This window comes from Nelusetta ayraudi, unplaced genomic scaffold (genome assembly GCF_046127955.1).
Source record: "Nelusetta ayraudi isolate G7.1 ecotype Tasmania unplaced genomic scaffold, CSIRO-AGI_Nayr_v1 ptg000011l, whole genome shotgun sequence".
Classification (NCBI taxonomy): domain Eukaryota; kingdom Metazoa; phylum Chordata; class Actinopteri; order Tetraodontiformes; family Monacanthidae; genus Nelusetta; species Nelusetta ayraudi.
In genome coordinates, this window is record NW_027466061.1 from 21,479,227 (window position 1) to 21,500,185 (window position 20,959).

The 20,959-nt window shown below is 44.5% G+C and overlaps 1 protein-coding gene across 8 annotated transcripts in view; it reads right to left on the reverse strand.

Annotated features, from left to right (window-relative positions):
- The window catches only part of LOC142885460 (receptor-type tyrosine-protein phosphatase F-like), a 165,674-nt gene that overhangs the window by 73,165 nt on the left and 71,550 nt on the right, over positions 1 to 20,959 (reverse strand). For all 8 annotated transcript variants that reach the window (XM_076021913.1, XM_076021917.1, XM_076021916.1 and 5 more), the window contains exon 5: positions 4,595 to 4,783. In XM_076021913.1, the coding sequence (XP_075878028.1) occupies positions 4,595 to 4,783 (189 nt within the window). The remainder of the gene's footprint in view (positions 1 to 4,594; positions 4,784 to 20,959) is intronic.

Sequence of the window (20,959 nt, forward strand, 5' to 3'; positions counted from 1 at the left end):
GAGCCGGGATTTAACTAGTCCAACCCAGTTCATGTCTAATTAAGTGTCACAGACATGGACACAATTTTGTTAGGGAAATGCTTACGGCAAGAGAGGCATTTCAGCTGAATTGGCAAGTTAATGTATCTGCTAACAGAATATTTGCCTGGCTGTATTGAAAAGGAAAGGAAAGACCATGACCGAGAGTCATTTAACCAAATAACGTGTCACAACCATTAGAGCACGATAAGGCTGGGCTTATGTGAAATAATTAACAAAGGAAAGAGCTGTCAATTATTAAAGTGCGGATGTTGAGTTATCTGTCCTGGCCATGTTTGGTCGTAGCGACGCTTTCCTGCAGCAGCAAAACTGACTTCATACATAAATAAATAGCTGCTGAAAATCAAATGATGCCCTTTTGGCTTTGATTGCTTCATGAAAGAGGATTTTTCTACCAGAGAGTCACAGGTTCAACACTACTTTGATTCAGAGGTTTAATCTTACAAAAATATAATTGGTAAATGGTAAAAAGATAATGCCACTAAACTTCTCTGAGATGAGATTTGTCTACAAAGGAACTGCAGAGCCGCTATCTTCACCTCCAACAGTGCGGGTGCATTTTGCAGTCACATCCTAATTGTTTCCATTAATTATCAGCTCGTATTTGACTGTGACTTGCTGAAGCCCACAGGGGAGAAGATCTCTGGCCAGATGGCAGAGATTAGTATTCACAATCCCGAAAGCTGAAGTCATCACACAGAGGGCTAACATGTTGTCTCAAACAAAGCATGAAAGCCCAGGAGATCTGTCTCGGCGTGGTCATGTTGACACTCTCTGTCCTTAACAATAATATAATCACGGCTGTTGAATTGCAAATGGATGGCGAGGGGGAAACTTTTATTTGAACATTTCTGAGCAAACCAAGAAAATAACAAAGAAAAAGGAAACTCAGACCTGTCTTACCTGCAACTCATGAATTTAAAAACAATATACGTTCCAAAACAACAAAGCTACCTTTCCAAGCTTGTACGCATGCACTTGTCACAAGTTGTCACATGTTTTATGTCTCCGGAACAACATGGTACAAGCATGAAAGGCAGCCAGCCGGTGAGCAGTTTGAAAATGACAGAAACACTCAGCTGGAGATCATGTCACGATACGTTATTTCCATATCATGCAGCATGAGATGAATGTAACAAACAGGTGCATCACCAACCAAAGACGACTTAAACTGATACGAGACCGAGAAAGAGAACCCAAAAAACAAACAAACAAACAAACAAACAAAAAAATATAGGCAAGAGAAACAGGACGGGGCAGTGACTTGTGGTTTTATCACCTCAGATCTCACGACAGCACATCTCCCCAAGGTGTTTGCTCTGCGCGCCGAGCTCAGCGCTGTCTGATTCAGCACTGACATGCGCCTGCATGCTAATGCCGTTGTCACCAATCTGTCAATCTGCCCATTCTCTCATGGGGGAAAAAAATAGCGTGAGTACTACAGGAATGCAGAAGGTTACTGCAATGGCACTTGTCAAGAGGCTTTACACTAAACCCCACCAACTACATCCGACTACTCAAAACGCCGGTGGATTTTCTATATCCTTAATTTGCCACTTTCCTCCTGTACGGGAGGGGAGGGGGGAGGAACCCCACGACATTAGGGTCAAAATTTATTCCGGGTATACACAGCACGATAGGACAGACAGCTGCAGTGTATTTAATTTGTCCTTGACGTCCACTATTTACTTCACTCTTTTTGAGCGAGGAACCTCCTGCCTTTTACTCATGGGTAAAAGCAGCTGATTACCATAAAAAGGTATTAGACATCCACTTTAACAATCCTGCGCAGGCATCGTGTTACCCAGCCGGAGGGCAATGCCGCATCGGCTATATGCAAATGGAGCCATTTCAGTTAACTCTGAGGCTGCCTGGGGGAGGCAGGTAGAGCCTCTCGTGGCGACGATGGCCTTTCCTTGAAAAAGCACCAGCTCGACCCCCCCCTCCGTCACCAGGGAGGCGCACGGAGGCAAATATGTGCATTTTTCTAATCAACGTCCATCCTTATAAACCTGCATTATTTCCAGAATAATGGGGGAAGCGCCCCAGAGCACCTTGGGTTTCACTGCCTGTTGGCATCTCCTCGGCATCGCGGTTGGCAATCAGTTGTTTGTTGAAAAAGCAAGACGGGCAGACAGAAGATGTGCGGGAGAGGACGGAGAGGGAGGTGGACGACGTGGATGAGCCTTGACAGTGTCGTGCTCGGTGGTGCTGGTGGTGGAGGAGGTGGTCGGGAGTGACAGATGTGAGGGGGATGGTTCAGGCGTGATATTTTCCAGCGCACTTTTTCATCCTTACCTCTAATTGGGGTACCACCTATGTGGGAGTCATTTAGATGCAAACAGGGTTGAGAAATCAGTTAGTAATCCACTTATGGTGGGAGAGAACTCGATATGGCTTTGGACAGACGACAGGTAGAAGAGAAAGTGAAACACAGGAGAGTACAGTGCACTTCTCATATCTTATGAGGAAACGACGCCAGGACCCTATGAAATACAGCCCCCCCGTATTTCTACCCTTGACTTTTTAGAGAGATTTTTCTGCATATCTACACTTTAGCAATCGTCATGTTCACAAAATTTGGAATACAGAAAATCACCTGACGCATTACTTCATTCAGGAACTGCTCTGTTCTGTATTTCAAGGCCATGTAACAAGATTTGTATTTTTTTTTCCGTCTTTGCCTGCCTCTCAGACGGCCACTTCAACATGTTTGGGGTTTGGAAGTGTTTGGAAAGCCATGTATGAGTGAGAATAGGAGAATTTCAGTCATATAACCATCGGTTTTGTGCCCATCTAAACATCAGATTCTGGCTATTTGTGCAAATCGGTCACTGCAGAAATCATAGGGCCACACAATGCATTTAAAGATATTGACATATATGTGTGTTGCCTATAAATAACCTAAAAACAAACCCAGCCTCTGCCAATATGTGAGGATGTAATGCAGTTACGCTCACATGAGCAAGTAACGAAAACAGCCCCATTTATTTCCCCGCAACAGCAGGAAAACTAGAATGCAATTGAGCAGATTTTCTATTAACCTTTGAGATTTAAGATGACTCTGCCACGCTTTGTTCAGACTGCATCTGCACAGCGGGCAGTTAGTTTCATAAATAAGCTGAAATGAGCAGAAGTCACATACAGTAAACACGGCGATGCGTAGGGAGAGAAAAAATATTGTTCAGGTCGGGGGTTGTTGAATTGAAAAGAAGTGAAACAGGCGGACTGGAAAGATTGGCAGGAGTCATGTGTGTGTGCATGTGTGTGTGTGTGTGTGTGTGTGTGTGTGTGTGTGTGTGTGTGTGTGTGTGTGTGTGTGTGTGTGCTCAGCCAAAATCCAGTGAGAAACTGGGTCTGACTTACTTCGCTGCGCTGCGGCAGCAAATTAATGTGCTTTTTCTGCCATTGCTAAAAAAAAAATAAAAAAAGAGAAATCATTTCAGGTCACATGCGGTAATGTAAATCCTGATATGGTGGCAGATGTCAAGCGAGGGGTTGTGGATAAAAAGAATTGTTCGTCTGGGGGCATTACATATCAGCACATTTTCAGGCACCCCAACCACACGTGGGAGGGAAAACTAATTAAAAGTTTGCTACTATGAGTAAGAAAAGAAGATCAGTTCAAGGCGCAGTTTTATCCCAGTTATAAAAACATTATCAAACTGCTAAGTAGCTGTGTTTGTATCTCATTTGTGAGAAATCTCGTATCTCATTTGGGTCAAGTTTACGGCAGAGCCACTTCTCTTCCCCAGTCTGGCCCTAACACTGGCCCTGGACGGCCTGTGAACATGCCCCACTGACCTGTGTTTGGCTCTCATTGGGCTGCTCCGGCGCTGAGCTTTTTCTGGAGTGGCTCTTATCGTTAATCTTTGGGGGCCTGAGACCTGCAGCCTGCCCTGACACTCCGTAAGGAAGGTAGATTTGGTAAGGAGTGGCAAAGCCTGAACCCCGATCAAAAGCCAACTAATCTTTCCACCTTGCACCGTTTCTTTGTAATCCAGGTCAGTCGAGCACCTTTTATTTATCAAGTGGACTGCTACAGTGAACAAAAGAGCGTCCCATTGATTTTTCCCCCCTCTCTCGCTCTCTCTCTTTGTGTGCTGGGTTGAATTTTGGCTAATTCATCACGGACAAGCCTCACTGTCACCCAAATAAATGTTTAAAGGGGATTATGGACTTTTTAGCAGTGAGAAAATAATTCACTTTCAGCGCTGCAGAGAGTTACAGCCTCATGTGTCACTGTCAAAAAACTGCATGAGGACACCTTCCATAGTTGTGAGGAATCCAGTTTGGTAACGATCCCACTAACTTTGCAAGCTTCAGATCAAACTTTAATCTCTGTCGTGATGAAAGAGAATCCATGAAGTCACACATCACCACAAAGGTCCTTTGGTGTTTTTTTTTCTTTTCCCACCGCTTTCCCACCTCAAACACATCTCATGTCCCCACTGTTTGCCTTTTTTTTCATTTTTAAAGTGTCGCCAGATTTTGTAAAAAGGGCATCTAAATTGCAAACTGAGTGAAACTCGACTCAAATCCAATGAGAGCATACCTGAGCGAAGCTGTTTAATACGCCCATTGCTGCTGCTGATGTCCACAGGCAGCATGTCCTTGAACCAGGAGATTTCCGGGTCTGGGTTTCCACTGGCGGCACACAGCATGGTGGCGGTTCTGGTCTTCTCAACCACCTTTAGCTGTGGACCCATATCAATGGAGGGGAAGCCATGGGGGATCTGGTTCTCTGGAAATGTACAAGAAAGGGAAAATAAATTAACTGAATGAATGAATGATTGAATGGCTCAAAGTAAACAAAAAATATATATGTAAAAAAAAAAAAGGACACAAGACTGAACAAATAAAGTGTTAATAGAAATATTTTAGCCATTGAGCCGGCGAGCATGGAGAGGCACATGAAAAGAAGAGATGAATATGAAAGGGAGCAAATACGACACAGGTGCTTACAGGCCAATCATGACTCACACAACCTAGAAATTGCTGCAAGACCAAAATATACTCCTGAGGAATGGCAGATAAGATATTTGGATTTTAAATTTCATCGTGGGTGAGGGGAAAAAAAAATCCTGTCTGTGATTGATTATTATGGCAGGCTTATTACCCAGCAAGGGGAGTCTCAGGTTTAGACAGAGGGAGGATAGTTGCAATCTGCCACTGGGCACTCATGCATAAATGAGCCGCCTTAGGCTTAGCAAGCTAAACAAACCTATTTGAATAATCCAACTCATCATAATAGATGTAACAGTGTATCCATGACAACGCATAAAGTATTATGCTTCCAGCAAAATTTAGGGACGTAAGGTTAGAGGCTCTGATAATCTTGAAAATGCACTGACATCACAGGATCAAAAAATATATATAAATAAATAAAAAAGAGAACAATATTTACATGTGGGCTATCGCAGGCTTAGCAGGTTATCTACCATGGGCATTTCACATTTTCACATTTGAAACCTTGCAGAGTAGCGGTAAACACCTCATAGCCGGAAATTTTCCCTCACAGTACGGTCTCTTCCTGACTAAAGCATGGAAACACGTCTGCCATGCCAGGTTTTTGAAGCTGCAACTTGGAACAACATTTTTTGGCAAACAAAAATCAGACTTATTATTTTTAAAGTCTCTCACAGTCTAACAAATTACAAATCTAGCGTCAGATTTGCCACACCGTCAGAGTAGGCAAGGCCTAGAGCAGGAAGCTGCTCATTGTTTGCCATGACATGCCATCAAATCAATGCGACTGCTGCTTCAGTCAAATAAATTACTAAATAAAGAAAAATTAAACACGTAAACAAGAAAGAAAATGAAGGGTGGTCTCTATTTTAAACACTCACTTAGCATGTAAGGGTCAAAAATCCATTGGTGAACCTCTATGGCTGCATAATAAATAGATTCATGGGTCTTGTATTGTATTTCTACCCGCAACCTGACAGTTGTTCTTCAGTTCACCCTTGTGTTTGGCCTGCAGCCCGGACCGTCTCATATTCAGATGTATGACAGATCCCGACATGGGCCTCTTATCTCTGTGGCGAGCCTTACTTCCTGTCTGACAATACAGCATTTGATTCCAGACACCCCCACTGAAATCAGGATACGTCTGCAAGACGGACAATTATAGCACAATGAAATAATAGGGTGCACTCTGCCAGGGCGCAAATAATTGCTAACGCTAGCTCCTCCCGTCTTCCTCGGTCGTTTCCTTTATTTCAAACCTTCAATAAAGCAAAAATAAGAAGGGGAACCGTGGTTAAATATTAGCAATGGAAAGGCGTTTTCACTTTGGTTTCACGAGAAAATATCCTTGGCTGGAACCGCAGGCACACCTACATTTACAGAATGTGATCACTATGAGGCCGAAGATCGGCAGAGAAGCGGTTGGTCCCTTTGTAGCAGTAAGCACGGACCAAACTCGTTCCACGGAAGCAAGCTTTGGTTTTTTTTAATGGTCTACCAGAAGGAAAAGTGACGACAAGTTGAAAACTGAAGATCAAAACTGAACGTTGGAATTTGTCCAAAGCAGGGAAACAACTTGAAGAAACCGACTCAAACACACATTACAAGACACTCTTACAAGCCACCAAAGTTTCACACAGAACGATCTTCAAATTCAATTTTTTCTCCACCTTGGAACAGCTTAATGCCTTTTTATCGGTCGGGCATAAAGTATCCATGAACTGAAATAAAAAGAATATAATCAGGCATGGCGCTAGACTGTCAATCAGATTTTTTTTTTTGCAGCTGCATCAAGTTTTAAGGCTGACACATTTGTAGTTCCAAGTCTTTGACAACTTGTGCTTTTGTGAAGTTGTACCTTTAAAACCAGCATTGCAAAAAAAGAATCAATATGCTGTATTTTCTCCAACATGGTTTTCTTCTACGATAGCCAACAGAATACCTATGAATATAGATGTTGGCACATGTTCCCAAGCTGTGAAAAATGGAAACCGTTGAAAAAGCAGAGTGAGGGAACTCAAACGACTTTGATAAAAGTCAGCTGCTCCACAATGCCAGAAAGCAATAAAAGAGAATAAAAGGCGCAGCGATTACCCAGTACATCCTGCTACTCCAATTTCTATATCATAGCTAATGTTTGCATCACAGAGTGCCTTCAAATAGCTACAGCATTAGTGTGTGTGAAGGGTACGTGGAATCGAATAAGCGTGTTGAGCTCTGAACGGGAAACTACTATTGAAAAATAAAAGCTTTGGTGCATTTCACAGATGTCTAATAAAGTGTAATATACTGTAGCCTCTTCAGCTTTTTCATACGCGATGGTGGTGGTGCATTCAGGACAACAAAGCAGTTCAATATGAGATGGCAGGAATTCTTTTTTTTTTTAATTGACATGAAAAAGTCTGGTCAATTGGTCTGCAAAAAACAAAAACACTAATTAGTCAAGAATCAAAACTAACTTTCAAAAAATAAAAGTAAATGTCTTAAGAGATGTTGCAGCAGTGATTCTGTGTGCCTCTATCTTTTAAACACAATTGTTTGCACAACGAAAGCATGACATTGATCCAACCCTTGATGTTTGAAGTAAACATAATTATTTGCATGATGGGTAAAATTTGATCCCAATCTGTGTTGATACCACCATGGCTCCTGCGTGTAGCGCCGTCTGCCAACTTGTCATGCAGCGAGCACAAAGACGTGCCTTTGTTCAGCCCTCTTCAATTTGGAGGGAGAAGAAAAGCGATAGGGACATTCGAAAAAAAAATCCAGTTGAATAGGGCAGGCGATGCAGGTTGATGTTTAGCAAGCTAGCGGGCTTTTGCATTACTATTATTATTTATTATGATTATGATTATTATTTTTATTATTATTATTATTATTATTATTATTATTATTAGTAGTAGTAGTAGTAGTAGTCATAGTAGTAGTACTAGTAGTAGTAATTGTAGTATTATAAGCTCCTCTTGAGCAACTTCTCTATCTGGGCTGAGTGGTAAAACAGGAAAGTCTGTATAAAACCCCTAAGCAACTGTAGTGCGTCAGAAAACAATAGGATGAAAATACTTTTTTTGTTTATTTTCAATTTCTTTTAAGTAACCTGTATCAATAAAACCAGAAATTGATTCTTGATGTATGTGGTGGAAACAATCACAAGCAAGGATGCATGGTTTTGGAAACCAGTTGGATTGCACCAATATAACAGGAATTTCCCAAACCTTTTAAGTCTCAGTCAGAACAGAGGAATCCTGTGTCTCAAATGAAATCTAATTCTGTGGAAAAGCTGGTCAAAAACAAACAAACAAACAATAAATCAAACAAAAATGCATGTGGACTATATTGAATTTGTCGTGAAAGAAAATCTGACAACAGCTGATAGTTCGGCTAAACACTGCTGGCCCTTTTCCACCAAGGTAGTTCCAGCGCTGGTTCCAGACCAGTGCCTGATTTCGAACCATTTCCTGCTTCCACATACAACTGCCCCTAAGATAGCAAAAATTGTTCTAAAGCGACAACACCTAAGAACAAACCCTTTACTGTATATCAGAGACTAGGTCAAGGTAAACTGTGACCAAATAGTGCCAGCACCATTTAGAATGTTGTTCAATTTAATATTCAATTTGATATTTAAATTTGATCTAAATTACATTAAACTGAATTGAAAAAATAACAATGAAAAGCAAAGCATTGATGGAAATAAGCAACAGTGCTCCAAGCACACATGTACTAAAGTGAAAACCAAAATTACTTTCACTTGAGAACAAAAATGCTGCTGTTTTTCCCCCAGTTGATGCCTTTTACCTCACGAAAAATGATCAGGTTACCTTCGAAAACACATTCTTTATATCAGAGCTTTCTAAAATACATTCATGCAATATATGTACGCATTTAATATTTGAACCTAAGGTTGGGAGACACTGTAATCCAGGTTGACAGACATCCTCAACAAAGAATTACAAAATGTGCCCTCTAGCAGGAGGGCTATTTTTTTTGCAACAGAAAAGGAGTATGACGGGTAAGACCACAGGCAAAGCCAGGGAGGTGTCACATGCAGAGCAGGTATGCACCAACATGTTCCTCCACGATGTGAAAAGAGGGCCATTGTTCTCTCGGCGGCTGTTTATCACGCACAGCGATACGGCAATACGGGCAGCGGAGCAGATGAACGTGTTTACAGTGGTTACGGCAAAAAGCAAAAAAAAAAAAAAAAAAAAAAAAGAATAGACGGCAGGAGGCAACGGCTCAGTGTTGTTTTCGAGGCTGTGCTGCCTAATTTGGGAAGCAGTGGGGAGCTTGACTATACACAGACGCGGGGGGAAATATTGGCAACATAATGAGTGAGGAGAAATGAGTTTGGCCATTTTCAGAAAGAAAACATGTAGAAATTTCAAATAATAGCAAAAAAAAAAAAAAACATTGACTGTGCAGTGACAGTTTTTATTTTTATTTCTATTTTATATAAGGAAGTGAAAGAAAAACATACAAAACGCAAAATGAGGGGAGGAAGGAGGAGGGAAGAAGGGAGGAGAAGAGGGAGGGGTGCATGCCAACCTCCTGCCAGCTCCAATTACCAATGTGAGTGGAGCGTGGTAGCTGGGGCGATGGGTCTAATCAGTGCCCTGCTGAAAGAGACCCGTCCCTGTCCTCCGTCCCACTGAGAGCCTGCTGGAGCTCAATTCCACGCTGCCGCCGCCAGTGATTTTACCTCCACCCAAACACACTCGTCTCACTGGGGGGAAAGCACTCTCGACGCCCCAGTTCCGTCATAACCGGGGAGCCCGGACACAGTGGCGAGCGCCATGCCACAGCTCCGCATTGGAGGGAAGGGTAAAAAAAAGAAGAAAAAAAATTCTCATTTTCAAATTCAGTCTAGGCCGCTGAATTTCCTTCCGTCTCGGGCTAAAAAAACAAAAAAAAACAGGTTTCACCAGCAAAGTGTTCCTCGCACAAGGACGTGGCGTTCCTGCGACTGTACATGTGGGAATATTAATGGGGGGGTGTTGTCACTACATGGGCGCGGCCGGTGCGCACGCTCGGAAACTGCCCATGGGCGGGCGAAAAAGAAAGTGACGGACTGAGCGGCGCTGGAGCCGTTGAGCTCGCAAACCTGATGCGCCGCAGCTTGAAAGCGAGCGAGACGCCAGAGGCCTCGTGATCTCCGAGTGGCCCTGTTGCGGGGTGATGGATGAGCACAATTACAGGTGACGTCCCCCCCTTTGACAGAGCCGAGTGGGGGACCAAGGCGACTGACGCACAGCCGCTCGACTCATGAAATATAACTGCTCTGAAACCCCCCTATTAAACATACGTCAGAGTCCTGCCTGTATATACACACGCTGTCGTGTGCGAGGGACAATGCAAATGCATGCACACGCGGCTCAAAAGGAGCAAACATTAAAGTGTTCATTTCCAGGTAGTCTGCAACACATACGCTGCTGTTCAAACCTCACTGACTCATTTCTGCATGAAACTCCGTTATTACCAGTTCTATGACACAGTGGTCTTGAATGCTCTGCGATCATTAAGGAATCAGGAAGTCACAGAAATCAGTGAAGATGTGCTTGACAAGTATGGAACATTTTAGTGTTTAATAAAAAAAGTCTGCAAAATTCCGTGTGAACACACTGAAATTCGACTGTTTTAAAGAACCTGAAATATAAACCGTGATGCTTTGTTGACTATTATAAGGTTCAGCACAACACTTTGTTTAAGAAATAATTTTTTAAACAATTTCAAAGCATTCAACTTCTGTAATGATGCCTGCATATTGCACACTTGATTTTCATTCTCTACAACCCACATTAGACACATTAAACACAATTAGACATTCAAGGCAACGCATGTGTTCATCACATCCTGGCTGATTCCCCTGCACTAGCAATGTTCTTAAAACATTCCACTAGATTATTTCCCCAAGCTGCTTATAATGGAGTTCGATGCAGAAATGAGTCAGTGACCCCAAACTTTTGAAAGCTCAAATTGCTTTCCTTCTGAACTGAATGTTGCGTACCAGAATAACAACAATCCCTTTCATTAGCTCGCAGGTGTGAGAATCACCGAGGTTGTCGCCCCGGAGTTTCTCCAAAGTATGATCGATAGTCTGAACTCTCAAAACAACAGAAGCTCAACTTCTGAGGCGAAGGGCAGCGCGGTAGGTGTTGTCTTGACTCAGCCTGCTGCTGGAAAGCAGGCGGGCCAGGTGAGCGAAGAAAAGCTCGCGGCCCTGCGGCGGTTCCTCGGCGAGAGCGACAGACGATTTGCATGCGCCCGAGACGCGCGAGCGTGTGAGAAGGCGTCGGCTGTGGCTGGAGGCTCTAAACGGGAAAGCTGACGCCAACCTGGGCACGGCTGAGGAGTATGGGCTCGATGCGTTTCGCTGGAAGACGTTAACTGGGCTCGGGGGTTGAAGAGGAGTGGCATAGTGGTGGGGCCCCGCCGGGCCAGTCGCTGGTTCTTGTCCTGCCAGCTGGCCGACTGGGCCGCGCTGCCTCCGGTCCGCACACTGCCCCCGAGACCGTGCGGCTTTCCAGCAGGTGCAGCTGCTACTTTCCTCCCCAAGACAAGCAAATTGGGATAATTGTTGCCTACAGTAACAGTGGAGGACGGCAGGTTCCCATCACTCCAAAGGAGAAGCTGGCACAGCTGACAGGTGAACACACGGAAGGTCCAGTGTGTAACATTTGGCTTGATTTCTGATTTTTATATTGGTAAAAGCTGAACATACTGCCCTTAAATACATTAATAAAAGTGTATACTCGCAGTACAATAAAAGTAATTTGGTTTTCTTACCTTTAGAACAGTAAGAATATAAGAATATACATCGAGCGATAAGGGTCTTGCGGGCTACCTTAAATACTGGGTTTCCTTAAAAATTCTACACACTGGATCTTCACTAGAGGAGGACCACATGACATCGGCGCTTATGAGAGTATTAAGAGTGCGCCACGTACAGCACATTGTTACCTCCTGTTAACATTTTCTGTGGATTTTTTTTTTTTTTTTTCCAAAATGGCAGAAACAGAAATTGCGGTTGCTGCGCTGTCAGTGCCAGACAGCAAATGACAGGTGCAAAAACTCAAAATAACAAATAATTTATTTAAAAAAAAAAAGCATACGGACCCGTCAGGAATTCATGTGGGTGCCTTGAAGCTTTTGACTCGCAAAAGGATCGAAGGGCAGGTTAAAGTTTTCCCACATGTTCTGCCGTTAGTGTGCGTCAGGACCTTTGTGCTTTGTCCTTTTTTGGGGGGGGGAGAAATACTAGCTGGCAGGGCTGTGGCTGCAAAGGTCTCCTCAGCAGGAACGACATTGCACACATCCGACATCAAAGGCCTAGCAAAGAGGCAATTGATGTAATAGTGTTGTAATGACATGAAAATGGTGGAAAATCTCGGGGGAAACTGGGGGGGAGGGGCCAAAGCGCGGCGTTGCACTATCGGGGCGCAAAATTCGTCTGCGGTGCGCGCTCACACTATCTCCGGGGGCCAGGTGTTACGGCCAGTTGCCATGGAGACGGCGGCGCATCAAACAAACACGGCAGAGCTCGCACGCACGAGGCGCACCTGCACGCGAAGGGCCGTCACAAAAAGACAGCCATAACACAAACAGCCGGAGCACAAACAGCGATAACGTGGCCGCCATCCTCCTCTCGTGCTGTTTATCCAAGCAAGTATTTAGGGAAGAATGACGGCGACGCACGCCATGACCTTTGAAATAATACACTTTTTTTTTTTGGTCTGGCTGAGCCGAACATTAGGCCGTACTTCCGCAGCCGCCGGCAGATGATCGATAACGGTGGTCTAATTCTGCCCAAACTCCTTCCTTCCTTCCTTCCTTCCTTCCTCCCTCCCTCCCTCCCTCCTTCTCTCCACTTTCTGACTGAGCTCTAGTTCCCCCCTCCTCATACTACCCCGTTTGATATCATACTTCCACCGTCGTCAATATGATCTATGGCCGTGGCAGATGTCTCGCGCTTGTTATTTATGCCGCAGCGCGCCAGTCGCTGCATCGCCGTGGCCTGCGAGCGTTACAGTGGAGCCGAGGGTGGTCCTGTGGATTCACATGGTTATGCTTACAAGGTCACCTTGCGGGACAGGCCGCTGCATAGGATCACATCCTCCATTAACTATGCTATATGGGTAGCACAGCTGTAGGCTTTCATTTTGAGATTACGCCTCTTAATTCTTGCCTTGTGGTCCCATTGACAGGAGTTTGATTGAAGACCCTTGAGATTATAGTATTAGAGAGTACACGCTTGGCGGTTTACTACTTATTTTAATGTAACTGCCTCTAAGAAAGGGGGAGGAGGGGGGAAAACTGAGGGCTCATGGTGAATTTCTGTGGTAATGCGAAGTGGCTAATAAGACAGGCTATTCCTCCAGGTGTCTCAAGCTGGAGGGGGGGGGGGGGGGGGGGGCAAGGAGGAGAGCAAAAATCAGCAAGCGTGACGGTTAATGAAATCCGCCCAGCAAAGGAAGCGGAGTGGCGGTCCGCAAATAAATGAATTAATTGATGCTCTCCAAAACTCAAATTAATCATCGGCAGGGCTTTATTGTGACATGTTTAGTGTAATTACAGCAGATAGGGACAGCTTTTATGAGTTCTGAGAAAGGCACTGGATGTAGTGGAATGTGGCAGGTTCTGTTAATTAAATCCTCACTGACTGGGCTCCTGTGACAGGCTCTCTGTATTCCTTCACTCACAGATAATGAATAATACACCGAGGCTGTAAGCCAGTGGCGACAGCTTGAACTTTGTGGTGGCTCGAGAAAAAAAACAAAAAAACGCATTTTGGCGTATCCTATTAAATGTTTTCATCAGGGGAAGAAAAGTCTATACATGTAATCAATGCCAGTCAACAGGATCAAAGAAGCATGAGAAAAAGTAGAAATTCAAACCGAAGGAACAGAGTTGGTTACCTTGCAACGATGTCACAAGAAAAAAAAATCAAAGAGAGAAGCATCAATAAGACGAATAATACAAAACAACTGTGAACATCCACACACTGCCCAGCAGCAGTTTTGTTTTTTCAGACGAGTTGCTCTTTAAAAACTTTTGAAAATACTGATGCAGAGCTAACTCATGAAAGCAGTGGTTTGGGGGGGGGGGGGGGGGGGGTTGCATCTGTCGGGAGACCAAACAACTCCTGCCTGCCACAGTTTAGCAGCTTCCAGGGCAGGACGTGAGGCTAATAGGGAGTCCAGCCACTCCTGCGTGCCTTCTTTGGTCTAGTGGGTAAGTCAAGAGGGCTTGGTGTGTAAATGTGTGAGGAAAGGGGGTCAGGGCAAAAGGACCTCCATTAGTCAGCTCATTGAGTGTAGGTTTTACCACTCCCCCGACATGAAGCAGGCTATCCATTCAAAGCCAGGCTGGGCCCGGGGAGCCTTTGACTCATAGGCCTCCAGTGCTTTCCAGGTGGACCTTGGTCTTTATGTGGGGAGGAGTAGGCCCGGGGGTGTCGCTTTGCCACTGCACTGTGTGCAGCTTACACCTAAGAATCTAAACTTTTGCTCAGTATCGCAATCTATCCACATGACTTGTTGAGGCACTGTGAACGTCAGTGCAGTTTTGTAAAGGATAACAACACAATAGAAATTCAGCCAGAAAAGATTGCCGCAACAAATCTAGACGTTTCCCTTGCAATTTCATTTCTCATGCTTCAAGACATCCAGCTCCAGATGACCATGATGCAGTAGAAACATCCCTTTGAAGCATCGATGCAATGAGAAATGTTGTGAAACATCTGTGTTTGCCTTGCTTGTCAAGAAAAATAGTCACTCCAACAGACAAATAACAATAGGAGCCTATGCTCTGACAGAGTTTTAGCTATATGTTGTGATGTTTGTCCAAACACAGCCTGGTGAGCTCTGTGCTGCGCAGTCACAGGCTGCTACTATTTCCAGTGTAGCAGAGTCAGGTCCATTTTTTTTTTTTTTTTTTTCAGAATGATGCCTTGAGTTGTCCTCTGTTTTCAAGATAAATCCTACTTTCCCTTGTTCAGCACATTGTCTTGTCTTTTGAGGCACATTATGACAAAAGCACGTTGTTAGGGTTCCCCTGAAGGACACATTAATTATGGAAGATCAATTACTTAATAATAACTAATTGGCGAAAAAGCCACCCAAACTGGAAGGCTGGCAAATCCCTGACCGTGTGAAAAAACGCCTTTACTTAAGGAAGAAAAACGGCGTGAAGCAATGAACAAATTGGTTTTCTGCAATCTTACACCGCGGCTGTCCGCAGGGCTCTGGCGCTCAGGTGTAAGTGAGTGGCTGGCTTGCGTTTGACCCCGTAAACACCCAGTTTAGTCCAGTGCACATTCCCGAGAACATTTCTTCTTCTCCACCTCATCTTTTGTCTATAAAGGAATCTTAAGATCATACGACAAATAATCTCTGACCTTAAAGCTATGTAAAAGAAAATAAAATGAAATCCCTGGGTCCAGAAAACAAATATGTGTGGTAGAGACACAATAACATACCACCTTCCTTACAACGTAATGTAGGGAGCCCCTTGAACTCTGCCCATGAATCCACAGTGAAACGCGACGAATAACTCACACTTTCACTTTTCGCTAACAACGATTCTTCAGTAAAGGCACAGCTGCACAGTAAACCCCAGTTCCGCGGGGCTGCAGCAGAAGTTAAAGATCACGTGTCAATTTACGGATACCCCTCTCTCTTCCCACCAATGCCCTGATATGAGCGGATGCGCATGTCTTGTCACATCTCCAATATCTTGTGAAGCCCAGAGACAACGTCAGACTGAGGAGTTCAATATGCCTTGACAAACTGCAGGAGGAGGCTGCAGCTCTGCTTTTAATAAATGCATGACAGGAGCCGGAGGCGACCATATTTTAGTGTACAAGCTGTGCTGCATGCGTGTTTCCAGCGCCGCGTTACGGAGTCACAAAGACTCTCGGAGCAACGTTAATGTAAAGGGCGAAGAACTGCCAGATAATCACCGGTTTACATACCAAAGAGCGCCGGTAGGTGACAACAAAGTCTCGCGCTAAAGATTTGACGTCTTTGGGGGAAAAACAGCAGGATCGGCGCGGCGCCGCCAGAAATGAAAAGAGGAACTGCTGCCTTCTTCTGCACGACTGTATTTTTTAAATCTGTTACGCTTACTGACTGGAAGGCTTTGAAAAGCACAGCCTCGATAAAGTCCTAATATTAGCACTTCCTGTTAGCCTTTTAGGACATTTAATTCTGATGGTTGGGCAAATGGTAGAAGTGTAACTCTTGTATTGAGTGACTGGGGCAGCTGCAGCACTTTACTGCAGTGTTGTTTTAAACGCCAAACGCCATCCTTTAAACCTATGTGGGCAGCCCCCGCCCCCCTGTTTTTCTTGTTTTTTTAAAAAAATATACATATCTTCATAAAAAAAAGAGTTGTGCATTTATTTTGCAGGGCACATAATTCAATCAAATATTTTTTTCTTTTTTCTTTTTTCATTTTTGAGGAATCGCAAACTTCATAATAAGGAAAACAAAGTGGGTCCCGAGACTCCACCAGTTGAGAACCACTGCTTTAAATTTCCATGACCTCCACGATCAATGTCAAGAAAGGTCAAGAAACAAATCAGACTTAGCAGCGCAAAACATGGAAGAAAGTTCCATCTTAGAAAATGAAATGAATTACTTTTTCTTTCAGTGAAACACCACATTGTTGTTGCTATTAATCCCCCCTTCCACCTCCACCTCCACCACTCTCTCTCACCCTCTGTCCCCTGGAGCCAAAGACCTTATCAGCCCAGACATACCAGACGTGGTCCTCTCGACACCAGCCGCTTGCTCTTGACAAAAGCGCGGCGTAATTGACGGCCAAAGCGCAGATGATAAAATGTAACCTCAAAGCAAGATTGACAGCTACCTAATGTCGACACACACACGACGCAGCGTTTTGCCTGGTGTCAAACAAATCTCCGGGGACCAATCCATTAACGGGCATAATTCTTCTGAAGCCTTCTTAGGCGGCTGATTTCAATTTTTTTTAAGACTGTTAATTAATCAAACAATGAAAGCATCGTAATGGGAAAGTCGCGTGTTGACAAGATGTCAGGGGGTGCCGCAGGAAGACTTGCAGGAGGTGGTCCAAAGCGTCGCAGGCTTTCAGGAAAAGCTAAACTGCCCTTCGTCCCGACAACAAAATAAGCACTTACAAAAGGGAATCAGATGAAAATCACTTGTGCTTCTTGTTCAGTTCATTTCAATGCTATCGAGAGTGACTTTCCAGTTTGAAATGAAGCACGCGTTGATGTTACACTCCCTGTGTCTTCTGGCTTCGGGAAAGCCAATCGCAACATCAATGTTTTATTAAACCATGAACAGCCTAGAGCACATAAACAATCAAAAGACAAAACAAAAATAAAACAGGAGGGCAGGCGGGTGAGGACTGGGTGGCTATCAAGGTGATCCCACCTTGCCACGGTGTGCGAGTCCTTGGGAGAGGCGCGCACGGACAGAAGCAGTTTGTAACTGTCAGAGAGGATATGATCTACAGCGCGCGGGCCTCCAGCCAGCAGATGGTGGCAGAAATTAAATTTGTGAAACAGGGTCGTCTCAATGGAGCGGCCACAACACAAGGAGGGTGTCGCAGCGCCGGCCGCCGCGGGTGCGAGGAAGCGTGAAAAGTGAGTCAGGCGTCTGAAGGAACTGCAGCCGAACCTGCTCAACTGAGAGTGAGAACCCCTCTGCTTCACCTGCTGCGTGTTTTCTTTCCTTTCCTCCAGCAGCACGAGGCGAGGCGGCGTGTAACGCGAGACGTGACCTGACCACTCCCCGCTCCGCCACTGAAGACTCCAGGTGGCGGCCTTAAAATGGTGGCGCTCAGACAGAGAGAGACATGGAGTTAGAGGGGTGGTGGTGGGGGGAGGGGTGTATAACAGGTTACACAACAGACCGTTTCTTTTTTTCTTTTTTTTTTTTTTGTCATTGTATAGGATTTGAATGGTGAGAAGGAAAAGGAGGGGATTAAGTTGTCGGCCTCTGCATGAAGTCACTCCGATGCAGCTTCTTTGTGCATTTATCTCGGCCGGTAAGAGACGCAGTGCGATTCCTGTGCTGTTCATTCAGTCAGGTTCGTTGTCCACATTCTGGCCCCAGAGATATTTATTACCTGCATTGTGTCGCAACATATAAATATATATATGTATATGTATTTTCTTTTTTGCCTCTCTAACTGTGTCTATAATGTATACGAGTGAACGCGGAAGGATTCAGGCGAGGCTGTAATTTTCAGACTGATATCAACACACACACAGCCATTAAATACAGGAAACACAGCAGCGCTGGGAGACTGAGATCCGTGTTTATTGTTTGTGGGTTTTTTTGCTCCACACTTCCCTGTAATTAGGGGGCTTCGTTCCTATTGAGAAGCCACGGTGGTATAAAATGGGATCAAAGGGGGAATGGAGGGGTGTATTCATACTACAAGGGGGCTGCATCACTCCAGAGTTTGATGTTTGATGTGTTTTGGCCCGGCGAGAAGCAACACCCCCCATCTTCCGCTGCAGAAAGCTTTGAGTCCTTGCATATTTCTCACATGACCTTTCAAAAAAAATAAAATAATAATAATTGCATTTCCCCCCCGCTCGACATGATGTGCTTAGAAACAAGTTGCCAGGGAACTTCAAAAAAGGTGTGCAGCTGGTCTGAAGGAGAACCTTTCTAATTCGCGCCCTGACAGAGGAGGATTCCAGTAATGATGTGGCTTTTGATCTCGCACCATTAGATAACATTCCTCCTTACGGGAGACGGGTCCGCCGGTTCCCAAAGGACAAAAGAGTCTTTTCCAGCGCAGCAGAAAAGTTTGACAACATCCCCAAGTTTCAGGCTCACTGATAGAGAATCTTGGCGAGTCGCTGGCGGCCCCCGTCGATATCAGTCTGACATTTTCATGGTTGATGTTTGCTTTCGATTTTGGATTGGGGGGTAATTATGCCTTCAAATCAATACAAATGACTGGGACTGCTTCTGGCTCCAGATTTCGAGCTTTAAGCTTCTGAGCAAAGCGGAAACTGAAACATGACAAAACTGCCTTGCATTTTATTCTTCAGCCAAGACGGAGCAAAGGAAAATCTTGGTTGTTGTCTCTGTCTCTCTCTCTCTCTCTCTCTCTCTCTCTCTCTCTCTCTCTCTCTCTCTCTCTCTCTCTCTCTCTCTTTCTCTCTCCCTCTCTCTCTCCATACAATCCAATTAGATGTTCTGGATTAAATTCCAGTTTTAAATTCATGCTGGCTTTGTTTTCTAAAATGTTTGCATTATTTATCCCTATGCTTTAAGCCTCGGTGATCACTCGCCTTTTCTCAGAGTTATTTGGCTGTAGAAGGGGGAAAAAAATCATTCTGTTCTTGTTTTCTTTAGAGGCTTTCAAAAGAAATGTCTGCAAAATTTGCTGCTACAAGCTAAACAAACCAGTCTTAATACAGGAGAAAAAGTCACTATCCATTGGATCACTTGAGTGTCATTTGTTTTATTGTCAGCGTTAACGCCCTGACGTGGTTTTGACATCAGCTTTGTCATTTCCTGATTTGACTCATTGCACTTTACATGCTCATCAAATGTTAACAGCAAGGAAAATATGAAATACGGCCCTGACACGGCGAAGTGGCAGCACACTGCATCTAAGACGGATGTTGTGAAGCTGAGGAGCCTTTCCTGGCCAGTAGTGGTTTATTTCATACATCACCAAGACAAGCGCCATTTACCTGAACATTCACTGAGCCAGTGTAGTTCAAGAGGAGCGGCCAAGGTCAAAGCACTGGCATCGTTACCAAAGTAATGAGTCACCGCTCTCTGTGGTCATCACTCTGTAATACCCTGCAACGTCACTGCACTGCACCGCTCCACGCCATATTTGGAAGAAAACAAAAAGATGCAGGCGCGCAGCTCAGGCGCCAGCGTCAGCGTCGAAGTGAAAGTAATGGAGTCGGGAGTTCAGAGACAAGCGCTGATGTTTTGCGTGTCCACCTCAGTTGTCTCAGCTGTCTCCATCGCTAGTTATCCACATGTCAGATCTGCACATGGCTTTCTGCACATTCCTCCCTCTTCCAGGCTCGCATGGAAAAAAAAGTCTAATAGGGGAACTGACATTTTCGACATTTTGACAAAGTTAAAGGTCCCATTATTTTCAGAATTTAAAAAAAAAACAAAAAACGTATGTCTATCTATCTATCTATGTATCAATGTCTATATCAATTGTATATGTATATCTATATATCTATATGTACATATACAGTAAATACATTTATAAACATACATATATATGTATAAGATCAACAGATAGATAGATAGACAGATGGATAGATAGATGGATCGATAGATGGATAGATGGATAGATCGATATATATGTACACATAACTGTTTGCGTCTTGCTAAAGCTAGCGCTATCCTGGACGTTCACAATTTTTCATCAAGCAGGCAGGTGGAACTACTACCTGGCTGGGGATGCTGTCACTAACTGGGGAGAGGTGTTGCTACCTGTTGTGACATCACAAAGGGCCCGTTTTCAGAAAAGGCTATTTTTACTTAAACAAGTGGAGCCAGCAAAGGATGGACTTCAGTCATTTCTGGATAGCTCATTGCCAGGCTGGAGACACTTGTCATTGTTAGAAAATGATGGTAAAGAGAACCTTTGAGACAATTAAGGTCCAAATGTGTGGCTTTGATTGGGCCGTCACATGTGTCCCCCTCTCACGTACACAATGAGAAATAGCTCCGCTGACTTCAGGCCCACGTGTACGTCTCAGCAGCGTGACCTCTGGGTCGGGGGGGGGCGTGAGAACCGCCGTGAACAAAGAGCGGGGCTGTTATGGCGTGACAGAATTACAGAGTGACTTGCGATTCATTGCTGCGAAAGTGCTGGAGCTCGACGTGGCTGCGGAGTGAAAACATGCCTCTGCTACTCGCCACAGGTGAACGACCGTCGACGGTGTGCCGTCACAGTTCTGATC